Here is a 19,658-nt window from a genome sequence, read left to right as displayed (position 1 = left end):
TTGCCCATGCATGTCTGGACATATATGGGTCATAGAGAGAAGCATGATCGTCTGGCTTCTTCTGGCCCCCTATGTATAGTCGATACATTTTTACCTTCTCCTTTTTTAACTATACAGTTCTGGATGTGTCTTGTAAACACTGATGTCTTAATGCACAACTCTACTGGCTTATTTTGATACATTTTTACAAAAATGCAGTTACTAACTTGCTGGTAGCTCAGCTTGGCCAATATAAAACAAACTTAAGTGGTTTTGATTTAGCATGATTTTCAGTGTGAGATCAGGTATAGAGACCAGACAGTACTGCGTGCTTCGTTTCAATGAAATCTGATAGTGTTAGAGGTGACAATTACTGGAGATGGTGAATGGCTGCAGCGCGTCAACATCACATCTGTCTGTTATTGTGGATCATTGTGCGTTTCGGTGGGCCTAAATGTGTCTGTCTTTTGGACTGAAGGGCAGCTTGTTCCCCTTGTTTCCCATGAGAACGTCTTTGTGAAATTGCTACCGTTTCATTTCAATCACCTCTACCTACAGCAACATGTCCAGTCTCTCCTACACAGCACCTCTACCTTGGCTTTGCTTGCTTCATTACACAATCGATATATTTCTTATAAATATATATTGATGGCATGTATTACCTTCTTTTGGTTTATTTTTTATATTTTTTATCATTATTCAGAAATGTGTGTTCTGGATCCTGCTGTTGCCCGTTGTAGCTCCTGTACAAGTGGAATAAAGCCCTTAAGTTACAATACATCTAGAGCAAACAAATGGAAAGCTGTTAGTGGTAGTGACTCCCCTAAAGTTGAATTTCAGCATTCACCTCCCGCTTTCTCTGTGGTGCTCTTTATCCTTCCAACCCATGCAGCACCAGTCCTGCTCCTGCCCCCTGCTGGCACTGAGCTGGACTGCAGGACTGGGCAGGCTGGGTGCTTCCCTGCCATGTTCACGGTGAAGGATCTCCAAACATTGTCACAACATCTGCCGCTGCTCCTTCTCTGACATGTAGACAATTAAAGTAGGTCCACTGCAATATTCTCTGCTTTTTCTCAACAGGCTATCATGGTTCGTTTCAGCTTAAATATACACTATTTGTGGATTTTGCTTTAGAAAGGAGCAAATTCAGATGATCTAATACTGTAAAGCCCTGTTGTTGGGACATAGTTTGGAGATTCAAACAGCCTTGCTGCTCTATCATGGTTGCCATTTACTTTTTTACCTTGCGACCCCAAGGATGGCCACTTGCTTGTGGATGGTTGCTATGTTAACAATGTCCCAGGTCAGATTTTAAACACCCGCTCACCAAAACACAGCAAAACATTTGAGCAAATTCAAATGATCAAATACTGGAAAGCGCTGTTGTTGGGACACTGTTTGGAGATTCAAACAGCCTTGCTGCTCTGTCATTGTTGCCATTTACTTTTTTACCTTATGCACAAGTCACACAGGGTCTCTGCGCAAGGTAATGGGGTTTGCAGTGGTGTACAACAGAGTGTAAAGGTGGGCAGAACCACAGTCCTAGCCTTTGCAGGGAGTCGGCAACCTTCCTTTGTCCGATCTCCCTCTGATGTTGGGATTGCGTTCTGTGTCGACACTAACCTGAAACATATAGCAAAAATTATTGAGATGTTATCCCCCCCCTTCCTCCTCCCTCCTTCCCTCCCTGGTGTGTCAGGCTCTCTGTGGCGCTATGTGCGGGCGAGCATGACCCTCTCGGGGTACCTGCCGCCTCTCTGCGACCCCAAAGACGGCAACTTGCTAATGGACGGTGGCTACATCAACAACCTGCCAGGCAAGTAGAGGTGGTGCCCCCCTCCCCCACCAACACACAACCCTTAATGTCCACCAAACTCCTGTCCCCCAGAGGAGGGGGGAGGTGGAGCGAGGGACGGGGATGGTTGTTATGAGGGGTTTTAATCAAGTTGTTTATAGGCTGGGTAAGTATACAGACGTGGGCTTGTCCTAATGCTGGTAAAGGGAAGTGATGTGGTAGTGGAGGAGTCTGCTGAGTTTTCCCTGTCTGAATATTAGAGCCAGTTCAAACCATCAATTAAGACCAATTTAGTCTTCATCAACCACATTAAAAAACAACATAAAAACTGAGTGAGCTCAGTGAGTAAACAATCTTTCTCCGACTCTGAGATATTCTGTATTACTAGATGGGGAAAATTCAGCATTTAGACTTATATCAAGAGTGGATTCAAGTGTATATAATGTCAGGGTTACACTTCAACTACTGTAAGAAATACCACAATGAAGAGGGGAATGTGGTATTTGTCTGTCAAACAGCCTGGTGTCAGAAAGGTATAGAATTAAAAATGGGCAGAGGAATTACCACTAGTATCAAATTGAACGCTTAAAAAAACATATTAAAACCATAGCGTGATTTTGCTATTTTTTTATACCATAAGACACCGGTCTGCTTTAAGTCTGGTACCCTTCATGTCGAAATGAGCACTTTTTCTGTAGAGCTGGGTAATAATCAACATTAAAATTATTTATTGACTTTCAGCAGAATCATATTGTGGTGATATGATCATATTATTTTATCATTCTGTTGTTCAATTAATGACAAATTATAATTTAAAACAAACAGAATTATACTTATAAGGAGTTTGGCAAAGCAGCGCATTAAGTTCTGCTTTCAACTTCAGTTTGATTATTTTCTATGGGATTATGCATACATTTGTGATATTGTCAAATGATTGATATAGGAAAATATCCTTTATATTGTGGTAATTGTTTTTACCCAGCCCTACAGTTATTGTTCATTAGGCTAAAGCTTAGTTTTCAAATCAGTATTTGGTTCCATTCCGACCAGAGGAATAATGAGTGGAGAGAGTGTTTAGAAAGAGCGGAGGACCTGTTTTTGTCTGCGGACTATTAAATACGTCTTCATTACTTGAAAGCATTTAAAAAATGCAGCAGAAAAAATTTACACTTTTGTGTTATGTTTACAGAACTAAGACATTTTTAGCTTTTATTATGGTGCGCAGATAAAAACTCCCCCGACTCTGTCTCTGTGTATGATCAAGTATGTATGTATGTATGATGAAACCACAACCATATTTCACAAAGCTCTGAACTGAGCTATTGTAATTCTCTACTTGGTATGGAGAATCATGTCTGCTTATGTCCCAAGTGATACTCATTCTTGAGGTTTGTGAAATATGGTGCTTTCAGGGCTCAAAGATTGATCCAACTAAAGGGAGCCTTGTAAAATCAGCATCCTTTATTTCTGACTCTTGTTTCTCTGTCTTCTCCCTGAAGAGTTTGTGCTTGATCAGCTGTATTTGTAGTTGTTTTTGGCACTCTGGATCAGTGCGTTGTGCTTGTGGGATGTCTTCCTGTTTTTCTGTCTTTGAATAGGCTAAACACCACAAAAATGCTCATTGCCCCAATGCGCTTTTTAACACTAGCAAGTCAATGAGCCTTGTGCTCGTTGGCTAGGAAAGTTTTTATTTTATTTTTTAAATTGCATTGTTTTCTGTCACTAATTGGCCATAAAGTGTGTCTGACAACTTGAAAAAAATTATATTTTTGTGGTGTAAGTCTGTTTGAACATTGGGGCTCCTCAAATGAAGGTTTAAAGCAGCAGATATTATCCTGAAACAAGCTTAATAACGCAGGATCCATTGTCTTACCATCTCTGCTGCTGGATTTCGTCGTGCTGTGTTTGTACGTCTGCGTGTATGTGTGTGTGAATGCTGGTGAATGTGCTGCACGTCCAACAGCGGACATTGCAAGGAACATGGGCGCCAGAACAGTCATTGCCATCGACGTGGGTAGCCAAGATGAGACAGACCTCTGTAACTATGGTGACAGCCTGTCTGGCTGGTGGTTGCTGTGGAAACGGATCAATCCCTGGGCAGAGAAAGTAAAGGTACAGTTGGCAGCACAGGGCACTGGTAACGATGGGTGACTCAGCATCTTCAAATTTAGAGCAGTACATTGGAGTTTTTAATCAAAACGTAGCAGTGGGGATTTTGAGTCTGCAGATTAAGAAATATTTCTGTCGGTGTTAGCTGTGAATTCTGTTAGCATTATTACACCACCCTCTTTCGCAGGTGCCAGACATGGCAGAGATCCAGTCTCGGTTGGCCTATGTGTCTTGTGTGCGGCAGTTAGAGGTCGTAAAGAAGAGTGCTTACTGCGAGTACATCAGACCGCCCATCGACCGCTTCAAGACCATGGACTTCGGCAAGTTTGACGAGATCTATGTGAGTTACTTCATGTCTTATTGTTTTTATTAATTTGGGAGATATTCAGCATTTGCAAACATTACACGCTAATTGTGATGCCTTGATTTACATGACAAATGAGAGCACAGTCAATTTCCCCTCCGTTTCATACTAGTTGTAATGATGGTGGTTAGTATTAACCTTATTGTAGTCTCGCATTGCAGACCTTCCTCCACAGAGCTGCGGAGGAGGGTCTGGCGAGTCCACACAGCATTCCGGGATGGGAGAAAAACGTGCTCTGGTTTGTTGGCATTTCTTTAAACCAATCACAATCGTCTTGGGCAGTGCTAAGTGCCGAGCGGAGCCCCGGTGCCGCTGCAAAATGGCCTCGGGAAGGAACTTGTTTTGGCGGAACGTGTACGTTCAAAGGTTGTTTTAGTCGTGCAACAGAAAACTCAGATTGGACAGATAGTCTAGCTAGCTGTCTGGATTTACCCAGCAGAGATCTGAGGAGCAGTTAACCATAGTTCTCATAAATCAACCGGAGTTTTAAAATTACAACACAAAGAAAGCGGAAGGTAACGGACATTTGAAAACGGACATTTTTACAATGTCCAAGAATTGTAAAAAGCTGTCTCGTGTATCATTATGAACTACTGTGCAGTTTTCTGGGCTCTGACAAGCCTTCAAACTCATGGATCGGTCACTCAAACACATACATATAGTAGCGTCTTACCGGTGACTGAAACAGCAAGGCTCTGTTTAAGGCGTGAATGCCTGGTAAGAAGAACAATCAGCAGGGAATACGCATTAATTTCGTTCCACCTTCAACTTTAGCTGCAAGCTCTAACTGTGTTCCTGTTGTACTTCCTTTTCCCTGTTCATTGAATAATCCATTTGATATTCAGAAAATCCAGCCCAGCGGCACATCTGAAATACAGTTTTGAAGAAATATAGATGATGTTAAAATGCAACAACAAACTGCACATTTTAACATAGCTGTACCAAAAAAAAAAAAAACTGTCTACTTGCTTTATTAGAAGTACCTTGTATTTCTGTTTAAACTACTTCAGGATGTGGGCTACCAGCACGGAAAGTTGCTGTTTACTGGCTGGGCGCGAGGCGACATTATCGAGAACATGCTGAAGGACCACCGTTCAGCCGACTACAACGACAGCAAGAGAACTGACGTGAGAACAGCACACACACCACAAATGATATGTAATATGGTTGATGTATAACTACATACATGTTTACCATCTAAGTTATATACGTCAGTTTATAATGATAATTTCATGTCTCATAGTCCAGCACAGGAGCTGACTTCACTGACCTTGCAGAGATTGTTTCCAGGATAGAGCCAGTCCAAAGCTACGTAGCTGCAGAAGGTAAAAGATCACTCATGTAAAAAGTTCTTGTTACAGCAGTCACCTCCAAAAGATGTACAGTTTCCCTTCAAGATCATGTCGGATTTAATCAGTGTAATAAATAAGGGGTCATACCTTTCACCTGGTCTGTTTCATTGAAATACAGTAGGAGATGTCCCCGGTATTTTATGGTTGGGTCAATCACACAATAAATTCTCTCCTCTAAATCTTTCCATTCAGCGGAGGAGTCAGACTGTCTGACAGAGTACGAGGAAGATGGGATGGACACGGTGAGAGAGGAGGAGGGGGAGGAAGAGGAGGAGGAGGCAGAGGACCCTGAGGACCACTCCCCTGGAGAGTGGGGCCAGAATGGAGTCTTTCAGACTGTAAGCACACGCAGAAAATAGGATGCATATTAAATACAGTTTCTATTTCATTGTCATTATAACATTTTGTCAGTTAGTTTCTCCTGTCAGTTACATTCATTTAGTCATGGCGGGCCACAGACTCGTTTTAGTGCCACAGTGATCCCTGACCTCTTGTTTCCCTGCAGTGAGGTTTACAGATTTTACATTTGGGAAAAAGAGAGCGCTGGTATCGGGTCTGGGAAATATCGGTATTGACAGATATCCTGAGTTGAGGTATCGGAATCGGTATAGAAGAAGTCGGATTGGTGCATGCCTACATCAAAAAATCTAAATAATACATGCACACTGGTATCTCGTTCCTAATTTTTCTTTTATTCTACATCATGACACGACCACATTTGTTGTTGAAACATAATCATGTCCATTTAGAATAAAAGAACAATTATCTGCAGGTGTCTTTTCGTCTTACTTCTTTTGCTGCTATACCAGTAGCAGGGCTACAGACTTAAGATTGGTCCTGATGGTGGTACATGAGGAAAAGCAGCCATGACGATCAAAAGGTTTAATCGATGTGTAAATATATATCTGACATCTTGGTTGCTTAAGGGTGACACTAGAGGGACCTTACATTTTCAGCCGCACAGGTGAAAACAACTCTCTCTCTCTCTCTCTCTCTCTCTCTCTCTCTCTCTCTCTCTCTCTCTCTCTCTCTCTCTCTCTCTCTCTCTCTCTCTCTCTCTCTCTCTGTAGGATGAGGAGAAATCTGTGAGACAACGCAGGAAACTCACCAGTGACTCCAACACCTCCGAAGTCTCTGACTGTTGACAGAGGGCCATGGAGGAGTAGAGGGAGTTTAAACAAGACCAAGGGCCAAATTACGGGTCCATAAACTGTCAAGGCGAGAAACATGGGACGCCACTCTCAGCTCCTGCAACTTCTGAAACTCTGAAATACGGATTTTGTTTTTCTGCAGGAAATTGCCGTTCATGCCCTAAATTGTTGAACCTTCTTCGCATCAAGTGGCTTCCTCCTCGCACTCACACTGGCTTCATTGGTTCACCGTCAAAAATGAATATGGTTTTGAATAGGAACGGTCTTTTTAATGTTTACCCCACCCAGCGTTTCTCTCATCACTTTCACACCCAACCGACACATTGCCAGAAGCCCTGCCTGCCAACTCCCAAACCTGCCAAAACTGGGACTCCCCTAGCAACCTACACAACAAAACAGGGACACTTAAAGCTTCCAATTCACTCTCCTGTTTCTCACTTTCAAGTGGCCAGAAGGACCTTGTCTGTGTCTCTGAATCTGTACGTGTGTCTATCCGTACATCTTCATTGCGCTCCATTTTTTACGTTTTTACCCTGTTACGTGGCCCTTTCATTTCTTGTGTGTGCTTGTTCGGATGAGTATGTATACGTTGCCTGTGTGTTAGGATGACTGTTTGCTGTGATTTTATTTTTTTTTTTAAATAATAGCAGGATACTGAAAAGAAAAGTAAGAAATACATGCAATTGAGCTGTAGTTAGTAATAGTAACTTTAGCATTAGTAGGGAGTCAGGAAGGGGAAGCTGTAGGAGGAATAGATGTTCATGTAGACGCTAAAGTAGACTTTTTGTTGAATGAACCGAGCAGAACGAGAATTGATTCAAATTAGGAGACATTTAAAGAGAAAGACGCGTTAATGAATGTAAAAAAGTTTTGAAATAAAGTAGGAAGATAAAAGTGCATGGATGGAAGAAAAGAGATGGCCCACTGAGTTAAGTGTTCTTTTAATTTAATTTATTTAACATTCACCGAGAATAGAGTAGAGGGAGCTTGATTCACTGTAGGTTGACTAAATTGCACAGAGGAGGGGGAAAATGTGTAATGTAAATTAATTAAGGGTGAATGAGATGAGTTCAGTGAGTGGATGACATTGTGTCTGCGTATGTGAAATGTAGCGTTTCAGCTGTCATGTTTGAGATGATGCCAGAAAAAAGACGATGCCTTGTCAACCAGTGTTCGATCCACTCACAGTGACTGTGGAGAAGAGAGCGCTCATTTGACTACACACTAAACAACAAACCGGTGTGTGCCCGTCTCTACTTGCAGGAGGTCACACATACAGTACTCAAGGTTCCTGCATATGGTGGACAATAAGGTGTGTATGAGGGTGTATCTGAGACTGTACAGCAATGAAAATCTTTAAAACCTAGCCAACAAATTATTGTCGGATAATACGCAGAAACCCTGAGTACTCCTTAACTTCAAATGTGCAGAAATTCACCTGATGCAAGTATTAACAATTAACATGGACCTATTGTAGATTGTAACAGGAGTATATTATAATATACACAAAGTTCATATTCATATATGTATATGATGTGGAGATTTGTAAGTTGATGCTTTGCTGCAAAACAAGGGAACTTACACCTAAACAAAAAAAAAGGGTTTCTTCTTTTAAAATTAAAGTTTTATTTATAAGTGTTAACTACTGGCTTTTTAAAAAGTTTTTCTCTTTTTTTTAATATTTTTTTTTTTGGGGGGGGGGTTCTTCTATTCTAATTAACTTGGCTTCAGCTGTTTTGTACGGAGCCCCCACAGGGTCACAGCGAGAAACGGAGAACGTTAGTTCCGGGACGGAAACGTGAAAATATTAACAATGGACTATGCACTAGTGCAGGGGTCGCCAACCTTTTCTAAACTGAGAGCTACTTCATGGGTATTGAGTCATATGAAGGGCTAACAGTTTGATACACTCTTCTGAAATAACAAATGTGCTCAGTTTGCCTTTAGTTTTATATATTATATATGATTATTAATGATTAATGACGCTCATCTATGTGAAGACACTGATCACGTTAATGATTTCTCACAATAATTATCAACAATGACTTAACAAGGTGGGAAACAGATAATATCAATATTCAATTTTCATTTTTAGAACAGGCCTGAGGGCTACTCATGTGGTCCTTGGGGGCTACCTGGTGCCCGCGGGCACCGCGTTGGTGACCCCTGCACTAGTGGCTACAACCCCTTCATTTGCCTATGTTCATTTTCTACTTGTTATACATCAGTATATTCCTGTACTGTATGGAACAAATCCTTTGAATCACATCAGATTTAAATTTTTAACTTCAAACATCAAATAAATAATGTATTTATTTATTGCATGAAATTATGGAATCAATTATGAAGCAATTCTGCATCATGAATATAGATCATTTATGCACAGCACTTACACATAGCCTAATGTTACTGGGGTCGGATAGTGACATGGCATTAACTGGTCTGGTGTCTTTATGGGAGTAGAGCGTCAAGGAAACGTGTTAGGATGTATTACTACCTGAAAACTCTGCGGGACTCCGGGAACCTCGAGGCTACGAGGGACGTGTGAAGTGACCAGATGTGATGCGATGTGATTTGACTTTAGTTTACAGTAGTTTTGACCCTGTAAGAAAGTTAAACTATATTAAATAAAGGCCAAATACATGTATTGTCCTCTGAGCTCTCAGTGTTTTGTCTGACTATTACAAAGGCTATGCTCGATATGGCAGAAAACACTGTGCGGTCATGCAGGAACAGGATCACTGATACCAGAAGCTGATTGAGATAAGTTTTAAAGGCCTTTAAAGAATGACTTAACCCCATCTGACAATGTTGTTTTTGCTGACATCCGAGTTTAACTTATTACCTCGCTGCATAGATGTAGAAGTGTCTAGCCAAGATGCTCTGAGCCATGAGGTAAAAGAGTAGGAGTACCACTCTGTCTGGCATCAAATTTCAACCTGATCTTGACAGGGTTATGTTCATCTTAATTTTGTTTCATAATGAGCAGATCACACGCATCAACACGCTGTTTACCCCACCGGTTGCATCAACACCAAAAACAATATTTGAGACATGTAAAGCTTTTCTAGTTACTGAAACTCCAACGTAGCCAACGGAGGGCTGTGTTGAAATTCTACGTACTGTGAAACCAGTTCAAAAAAGTTCAAATGCGCATGCTGTTCGTGTTTTTAGAAGTATGAACAGCTTTTACAAAGTTTGTAGTTGCAAGATCTTTTGTATTCTAATTTATACAGTGATATTAGTTCCTAGTAACCAATAGGCCTACCCAAAATAGATTTTCTTTTTAAATGTAATATTTTCACTTGACATGGAGGTTTGAGGTTTTATTCTATTCCATCTATTATCTTTATTTGCCAAGTACATTTACACATAAGAGGAATGTATTCAAGTAAGTACTCAGCAGTGCTGACAATGAGCCACGTGCCACCCGGTGTACACACAAATGTTGCTCAAGGACACTTACGCAGCCGGGGAGCTTCTCACCACAATGTCTAACTCGAACGACGAACACCGTGTAACCAGTAACCAGTAACATAGCTCAAGCACGTCATTCGACTGGTCATGAGAGTTTTCCCAAGATGGCGCCTGCCTGTATACCGAACGGTTCTGTCTTTATAAACTATGTTTTTAATAAACTGTCTGTACACTTACAAAGTTCTCGATGCTTCGGGTTACATGTAGGGACCCTCATTATGCTACCGTGGAAATGTGGTGCTATTTTGAGCCTTGTTAGTGCTGTAGAAATAGGGATTTCTTTTTACTTTAGCATGCCCCGATGACTAGCGTTACAAGCTAATTACCGTTTTGCACTAAAACTGGTCACATTCGATTAGCATGAAAACATACCCCAGAGAACGGTCTACTCGGTACCCATGTGTTGTTAATCCCTAGGTTCATTTTGCGCCGGAATTGTCCTTTAATAGTGAAATCGGTTAACTGCTCAAGTGTTGAACTGCTGCATCCCTAAATTCTCAACATGAACTTCATCCGTGTGCTGCCTCAGCCTGATGCTGGCAGCTGCCGCCGCCCAGTCACCACAACCCTGTGGTGAGTATGGACACCCCTGTTGAGGACAACATTTATTTTTATGTCGGTGTATTGTGTGAAGCTGGATTTCAAGTGAATTAAAGCAAAGTGAAGAAAGATGAAGAATTTTTGTTTTAGTTTTGTTTAAGTTTGTTGTAAAAAAGGTACATTTCACAATAATTCTTCTATTTAGTTGGTCGTAATTTATATTGGTTTATTTAGTTATATTATATTATATATATACATATATATATATATATAATATAAATAGTTTGTATGTGTTTGAAACTGGAATTTGGGGTAGCCACATTCAAAATGTACGACATGTTTTTGACTAACTACTATCTCTATACTATATTTACCAGCAAAAACAAATATAATATAATATAAAATATTTATATATAGATTTTCTAACAATCGCTCCATTCACTTCGAATGACATAGATAGATAAGACATTGGCACCAAAGGAAAGGAGGATTGGTTCAAGGTAGGTTCACACAGATAAAACTTCAGGAAGGAAAACTGTGTAACAATTTATATTAAATGTATGATACCAATTAAAACAGATGAGAGAGGATTTGTTCAGAGTTTTAACAAAGTAATGTAACATATTCACAACAGATGTTTTCTTTGTGTGAAGCATGTGCAAGTGAGGAAGAGGAAATTCCTACTTGTATGATTTAAATATATATATATATATATCTGAATGGTGACTGTTTTGTGCAGCACTTTATTGTTAGATCCTCACATGTGACTTATGCTTTATGTCATCATGCCATTATTGGACTGTCTTCTCTGAGATTGGCTGCATCCCTATGACCTTGTCTGGCTACAAGCAACCGGATGGGGCACGATTAGGTGAGAACCTGAGCTGACGAAACCGCAGGAGCATAAAAACAGCAAAATAACCAACACCACAATTCAAAACATTGCTACTATTCATGTTAACGCTAATTTGTCAATAATATACTGTATTATTAGAATTATAAATAAGATGAAATACAAATCTCAAAAATGTTATAGAGCGCATTTTAAAACAACTGTTGACCAAAATGATTTACAGAGAGATGACAATTAGAGATAAAAGTGTGAGAGCCAACAATTCTGCATACATTTTAAAAAGCAAAAACAGAAATATAGGTCAGGTAAATGATCCAGTAATCATCATAGTAAATGCTATTTAGATTAACATGATTTCCAATGTTGTTTTAATCTGCTAAACCACCAGACAACACAACAAGTCACAGGGATGCATGTGAAAGTCATTTTAATAATCTTGACGCGTCACTTGACCCTGTTTGCATTGTCATAATTTACACAGTTCCTTGGTGCTGCAGGTTAATGGGAATCGTAAAATGATGAAATGGTGGTAGCAAATGCAGATTATTAAAGTGTAAATTAGACGTACACTGAGAACCAAGTAAGGGGACCTTTCATTAAAAATGTATGTAGCTGCATCCCTGCTATGTTTTCTATCTCTGTTATCCTCTTCAATAAAATCAGTTAAAAGCATTTAATAATACTGTACTAGTTTGGAGTTGGGTGCTTCAATGGGTGAGTGAATAAGACAGCAGAAAACAAATAAGATGTAGAAAAGTACAAAGAAAATAAATGAAATGGAAATGTTTAATCCATACCGAACATGTTTTTCATACTTTCTTTGGGTCTCTGGCAAAGAAGACTAATCAAGTAGAGTAAACATCTGGCTAACCCACCAGGAAAATCACTAATACTGAACGCAGCAGAACTACATTTTGTCTCAACCAATCATGGATTATCATGCTTTCATTTCCAAGGTTTTTAAACATTTTTAAGATATAAAGGTTCTTACGCAATACAATGAATTAGTGACTGAAAATGACACAGGCACTACACAATGCCAACAAAATCAAAACAAAACTTTTCAATAACACCTCATATAGCTGGATCCCTGCATTGTATTCCATCTCTGTCACATTCTTCAATAAAATAAAGAGGCTATATAGTCTTTACCAAACAACAAATTAAGCATACTGGTGGCAAATTAATCCATGATGTTCATCACTTCAAAATAAAACCATACAATTACTGTGTGTACCATAGCCTGAATACATGTCACACATATGTTTTCAAAAGACTTATTTTATTAGGTTTATAAGGGTTGCTCCTGTTAAGTTTAGATGGTAATTTGTCTGTTTGTCTGTTTAAATCCCCACATAGAAAACTGCAGTACTTACTGTCCTACAGCAGATGGAGGCAGCATTGCTCTTATCTTAGCGCTGCTTTGGTTTATGCATTTGGCCAATTTGTTTCTTAATTACAATGTTTACTGAAAATAAATAACTTAATGACTCTAGATCAATTACTCAAGTACCCTAGGTGGTAACAGTCCATGGTGATAAAACTTTATTTTAACCTCCCTATTTAGCTATTATAAGCAGGATATAAACAATAAATGGTCACAACACTTTATGACACCAGAATGTAGTTGTAAACTGAGATAAGCTATTTTTAAAGTTTATTAATGTCACTGTCATCAACTATAACTCCTCCTGTCAGGCAGGATAGAAGTACATTAGTATGCAACTTTCCTTATGTCTGTTTAATGCTACATTACATTGGGTCATTAACAATTAAGTATATACTGCTTAGAAAGGCTGCATTTGGGAATTGAAGTAAAGTGTTACCCAGAAGGGAACATGTGACTTCTACTTAAAGTAAAGTAATTGAACTGATACCAACGCGTTAACAGGCTGCTGAGCCAAGTGGAACATCAGTTTGCCTAAAGTTAGAGTTCTCTGCTACCCTATATGACACTTCCATCCAATTAAAGGTTATCTTTTGTTGTTCCATCTTTGAATCTATTTGAAAACTTCATGAGTGGCCGAATTACTCAGCTGTCTCTTCCTACAGTAATGGTTGACTAAACCACTGGATAACAATGATAAGAGGATCACTTTTAAACATTAGAGATCCTTCAGACTTCTTTCTCCTTCTGGGCATTTGTGAGTCATCTTCTAATAATGAACGTCAAGGTGTTTGGATTTGGCTACCTAACAAAAATATTAAAAAATGACTCATCTGTCCTGTGTGATTAAAGAGATGTGAGAATGCTCTTGAAGCATTAGCAGCAGTAATAGCCTTGCTAGTCTGTTCAATTATTGGTCTAATGATTATCTAAGCATGCTGGGACTTTGGCGCAGGCCAGCGCAGGAAGAAACGGGCTGAGTGTTAAGTCCCTGTTGTGATAAGGAAATTACATTGTTAAAGTTAGTTCTACCTTCCAATTTTACCACATTTAACTGAGCCTAAATTGTAAAGTGGGAGACGCTGTATGTAGATTTGTTAATTTTGTGACTGACTGCCAGCCAAGTCAGTCAGTGGAAAATCGAGGCAATTTCAAACCCTGCCACCTTAAAAATTTCAGCAGTGTCACATGAACAGGCCTAAAATAAAGCTCAATCAACAACTGAAACAGCAAAGAACGTAAAGCAACACTATGTAACTTTTCCCGCTTCGGTCCCCCTACAGGTTGTCTCATTGGAACTACAGCTGCAGTTAAAAGTTACATAGTGTTGGGGCGACCTCTAGATCACCCAGTAAGAGCGTGCGCCTCATGTAGGCTGAGTCCTTTGCTGCGGCCCGGGTTCGAGTCCGACCTGCGGCCCTTTGCTGCGCGTCATCCCCCATCTCTCTCTCCCACCTTTCCTGTCTATCCACTGTCACTATCAAATAAAGGGAAAAGCCCCCAAAATAATAATCTTAAAAAAAAAAGTTACACAAAAGTAAACATAACTTTGAACATAACTTTATTCTACAGAAGTGATTTTATTGACTGTGAATCAGTACTAAGCTTTGCTTTGCATGATGGTGCTGACAACCACAGAGGAAGATTTCAACCCCACTATAAACCCAATGTGATTTTAGTCAATTGGACTGAGCAAATTTAGCCAAAGAAATACTGAAACACTTTTGTTCTGTGGTGTAAACACACAACAAATGAAGCATATTTTTCAGACATCAGGAATAAAATTATGATCTTTTTAGACCTTTTTGTGGCCTTGTAATTCCAAAAGTGTTATAGATTTGTTTTATTTCTTATTATTATATAGTCTATTGATCAAGTCTATTCCTGTGCTTCCAAGTAGGATTTTAATATGTATTCTATTTTTTTCCTGGTTTGAGAACTATTTTTAAACTTTGTTTATCGTGTTATAATGCTAACATTAGCTAATTAGCACTAAACACAAAATATAGCTGAGGGGAATGTCATTAGTTTGGCAAGTATTTTGTCATAAACCAAAGTATTGGATACATTTGATCTGATGATGGTGCTAGAGGAATAGTCGGGGATTGGTAAATGTAATAGACCGATGTTGCCATGGTTGCTAGCTTGGCTAAATATTTAATAGAACAGGGCACTCGTGCAAAAGATAGTTACCATTGTTATATGACCATGACCACCCTGTAAAAACGACTGTATGATTGAATGAATAGCACTCCGTGTGATCTACAGTATATAATGCACAGTAGAGACTGTTGACACCAGTGCGAGAGTGAAAGGGAGTTAGAATTCATTACATACCAGATGGCATTGGTTGTATTCTTATATTTTTTGCTTTAAATCTTAGAGAGGTAATGTGTTGAGTCTCAAAGCATTTAGTGCCTATCAGCATGACTTGGATTGTAAATCCAAGCAGTTCCAGTGATTACAGGGTTTCTCATCCACAACTGATGCGTCATCAGATATGTCCAAATGCAAATTAGTGCATGCTGTCCTCTTGAGAATTTTAGTGACTTATTGAGCTGCCTGTACTTTTCCTAGATTAGAGTCATCCACACAGTCTCAGGGTCAACGCAGAGAGGAGTCAGCTGAGGTGGTTAGGTTTAGTTTTGGGTCTAGGAAAATTAAATAATAGTTACATATAGCAGAGTTGTTGTTTTTTTTTTTCATTTGAGAATATCTGGTCATGCCCATAATGAAAAACTGTCATCTTTTGGGTACATTGCATGATGGATGATTGTTAAACATTAAGGCAAAATGGTTAGTGTACAGTGAAGCTCTTTCTGTTTGATGCCAACACCCAAAGTGTACATATAAAAAAAATTCCCTGATGTAGTATCATCCTACAGTCCTTGTTTGACCAGTTGTACAGGAGGAAAAGCCCCAGAAATGCATTGGATGGCTGTTTTCAGTGTATTTTACTTTGAACTTAAATGTGTCTCATGTCAAATTTTCCTTTTTAAGCAGCTTATGTAGCACAACATATTTTAGTGTTTTAAACCCAAACACACAGTATTAATTCGGCCTGGCGATAGATTTTCAGGTCTTTGGATAATCCCTCGATATTATAAAACACTGCCACATGAACCAGTCACTGTTTATTAACCTTGTTACAAGAGAAACCCTTTATTTTGCTAGTTCTGTCAGGTTTACTTTCTGCTATGAGCAGAATGTACCAGGAAAGAAAAAACACATCAGTAAATGTATGCATGGACAGGGTGGCATGGACCCACTCATTCACCCACTACACATAACACACGCCTCGCACACCTCTTTTATCACTGCTCACTGTACTTATTGAGTGCTCATCCAGCCTGATCAAAGAGCCCTAATTACACCCATTAGAGAGTGACGACTCCACTGAGTGGGTACTACACCTACAAATAAGACTCTGTATGCAAGGTTACAGGTTTTAATGTGCGTGTATAAGAAGTTGTGTGTGTTGTGTGTGGGTGTGTGTGTGTTTGGAGTGTCACCAACAGTGTACATTGGAGCTTGAATGTGAACATGATGCAGTTGCTCCTGGTGCACCGGAACAATGTATTAGTCACTGTCACCCGCTATTCAGCAGAGGATGATGGACATCGGAGGGTCAGCCACCAATTATCCTCTTTACACTGAAGAGAGAGAGGCCGGCCCTCTTCTCCATGCCCCTCAATCTCCTCCCCTCTTTCTTTCCCTTTGTCATTCATGTTGTCACAGTATGTTTATCTGTTAGGAAGAAAAGGATCATACTAAATGGTCATTATTTGTGGAGTGTGAAGTGTGTACAAAGTCATTTTGGGAAAATGTCTGACATTATTTTATGATTATTATGTTATTTTATGTTTATCCCTGTCACCAGTACAACTTTTTGCATTTTAGCCTCTCTGATCCTACCATCCCAGAGGAGCTTACATTACTGCCATACAGCTCATCCTAAATTAATCTTCTCGTCGAACTCTCTGCATTAAAATGGAATAAGCATATTTCTCCAGATGTCAAAGACGTTTGTAAGACGTAAGACGGTTGTTCCCAACCTTGTGGTCACCCCTCAAAACGAAGCAAAGTCTACCACTGTTGCAATCACTGGTTGCATACATCTACTGGTCATGACCAGTTCAACCAAAGTCAACAAGTGTTTTACTTGAATTATTTTAGTTATTTATTAAACCATTAATTGGCCCAAAAAAAGCACAGATTAGTAGGTTTTTTATGTTCTAAAAAATGTAAGCTTTTGGTTTTTGATGTGAAAATGTGCAGACTGATGAACTGCAATAAGAAAATAAATTGGTAGAAATTAATATCTGTTACTGTTTACGTTTATATGGAAAACAAAAACAAAAAAGATAAATCACATCATGAATACATTTATTTATATTTGGGGGGCTATAGTGGCTGTGGGACTCTAAGCAACCACTTACTACTTTTAGCCCTCAAGCCAATGTAAGTTTAATGTGGAAGTGGTTCATTTAAACTTCTATTCTTTTTTTGACCTATACTGGAATTAGTAGGATTAGGGACTGTTTGTTATTTATTTCGAGGGCCACCGGAGGAGTTTTGGGACCTTTAGTCAAAATAGTCATGACCGTCCCCTCGCCAGTAATAATGTTTCTATGACCCTCCAAAACAATTTGGAAAGAAGGCATGACCCTCCCATAACAATTTATTGATATCTTCTGCATTGGTTTGGCTTGGCAAAGATATACAGATTGCCATTGATTTTTTACAGCCATGACATACATGACTAAATCTCTGCTTTCTCATCTGACGCATCCTACTCCTCTGTTATGGTGTTCGGGCCATTGCAGTAGATTTACTCACTAACGTTGTTGTGGAAACACAATTAGCATGGAAACTAAATGTACACTTCCTGCATTACTGCATTACTTCAAATACTGAGTTACTCCTCTAGTAAACTAGTATTCACATGAAATAAAACATTGAGACCATTCAGCAAGGCACTCTGGGTAACATTCAACACACAAACTGGTTGCTATGGACTCATCACTAGGCTTCCTCCACTTCGCCGTTTAAACAAAGTGGAATAAACGTAAGTCCAAATCTACACAAAACCCTAGCAACGTTCCTTTTCGTTTTTTGCATCCTGCTGCTCCCATCGTCAGCCAGGAAATATTTTTTTTACTAAAGCAGTATATGAAATCAGAGGTATTACCTACCACCATTTAGTTGTTTTGTGTTATTTAGCAAAGATATTTATAAAATATCTGGCCATGCCAGACGTAATTATTCCACTCATTTTTTAAACAATGCAATTTCAGCCACCAGGGGGGCAGTGCTCCCCCTGCCCCCCAGCAAACTCATGGGTCAGACCCATCTGGTAGCGAAGGAGGGCCGAGACTGAGAGCTACATGGAAAACTATGCACCAAATAAGCCACTTTGAAATTTTGCTGTTTCTATGAATAAAAAAGTTGGTTAACCCTGGACTAAAAATGGATGACCCTCCCCTCAACAAAGAATAAAAATACATGACCCTCCCCTATTTTCCTCCAGTGGTCCATTCCATGAATACCGAACGGTCCCTTAGATAGTTTGTAGTGTTGAAAGAAGTGAAACCTATTTTTGTACAAAAAAAACAAACAGGATGGAGTGATGATGAGGAGAGTTAATGATGTTTTTCATAAATTATTACAGTACTGTGAGCAACTGCTCTTGAATGCTGTTCCGCAAAAAGGTTGTGAAATTTATATTGTCATTCAAGGGGAGGAAAAAAGCAGAAGTTAATGGGCAAATAACACACTTTATGACTTTGCTGAGTGGCAAGTTCTGTAATGCACGCTTGTTTAAACAGACTCAAACATACTGGCACAGCATATGGCCATGGATATGTTTATGAACATACACATGTTCACACACAAACACAACATACAGAGTTTTTGCCACCTGTTAAGAAAAAAGAAAACGTCATTATTCAATTTGCGTCACATGAATAGTTACATAAGGAGCCGGTGAAACAAGTACATGATGTATTAGTAATGCACGGCTGTTGTGATCAGATGTGGAAATGAGGTGTGAAAGCCATAGGTGAAGATCGGAGGGCACAAATAGAGGAAACCATGCCATTATTCTTTTTTCATATCTGTCGCGTTAATAAGCGTAACTAATACTGGCTGACAGGGTACAAAATGTCCAGGCAGACCCCTAGAGAAAACATATTGTTCCCTTTTCCACAATTATCCAAGAAAATCTCCCCACATGGGTACCCCATCTGAGCCTGTTAGCTTCTTACAGAGGGTGACTTTTAGCAAAAAGTTCAACAGGATTTAAAACAGCTTTTCCCAAAGCATACGATTAAATTAAGCCCTAGCAAAACATGTTGACAGAGGGTTTAATCTAAATTACATGCCTGTTTTAAGGTCTGTCTTCCAGTGTGAATTAGTAAACTGCGAGTTGGAATTTGGTCTAAAGAAGCTATGCCAGTTGCATTCTTAACTGAATGGTTAATACGTCTTTCTTTTTTAGCCAAAATTGTAAGGAATGTTCTGCTAACTGAGCTTTGTTATTTTCACTAGTAATGTATAAGACTTAACAAAGATATCACAAGTGCAATTTGTATTCTTTTAATTTTGCTAAAATGTTGAGGTAAAAAAGGCTCACCCGGAATAGGACAATAG

The 19,658-nt window shown here is 39.3% G+C and overlaps 1 protein-coding gene across 5 annotated transcripts in view; it reads left to right on the top strand.

The window, feature by feature from the left end:
- Window positions 1–8,392, top strand: part of pnpla6 (patatin-like phospholipase domain containing 6) — a 35,445-nt gene extending 27,053 nt beyond the window's left edge. For 2 of the 5 annotated variants that reach the window (XM_039785051.1, XM_039784983.1), the window contains exons 31-37: window positions 1,259–1,795; window positions 3,738–3,886; window positions 4,071–4,223; window positions 5,258–5,374; window positions 5,491–5,572; window positions 5,792–5,937; window positions 6,670–8,392. In XM_039785051.1, coding sequence (XP_039640985.1) covers window positions 1,259–1,795; window positions 3,738–3,886; window positions 4,071–4,223; window positions 5,258–5,374; window positions 5,491–5,572; window positions 5,792–5,937; window positions 6,670–6,744 — 1,259 coding nt within the window. In that variant the 3' untranslated portion in view covers window positions 6,745–8,392. The remainder of the gene's footprint in view (window positions 1–1,258; window positions 1,796–3,737; window positions 3,887–4,070; window positions 4,224–5,257; window positions 5,375–5,490; window positions 5,573–5,791; window positions 5,938–6,669) is intronic. The other 3 variants (XM_039785132.1, XM_039785216.1, XM_039785291.1) reach the window with 3 other exon arrangements.
- Window positions 8,393–19,658: the final 11,266 nt, after the last annotated feature.

Source organism: Perca fluviatilis, chromosome 1 (assembly GCF_010015445.1).
Source record: "Perca fluviatilis chromosome 1, GENO_Pfluv_1.0, whole genome shotgun sequence".
In the NCBI taxonomy this organism is placed as follows: Eukaryota; Metazoa; Chordata; class Actinopteri; order Perciformes; family Percidae; genus Perca; species Perca fluviatilis.
The sequence above is the reverse complement of the archived record's forward strand: the minus strand, read 5'-3'. Positions and strand labels throughout refer to the sequence as shown.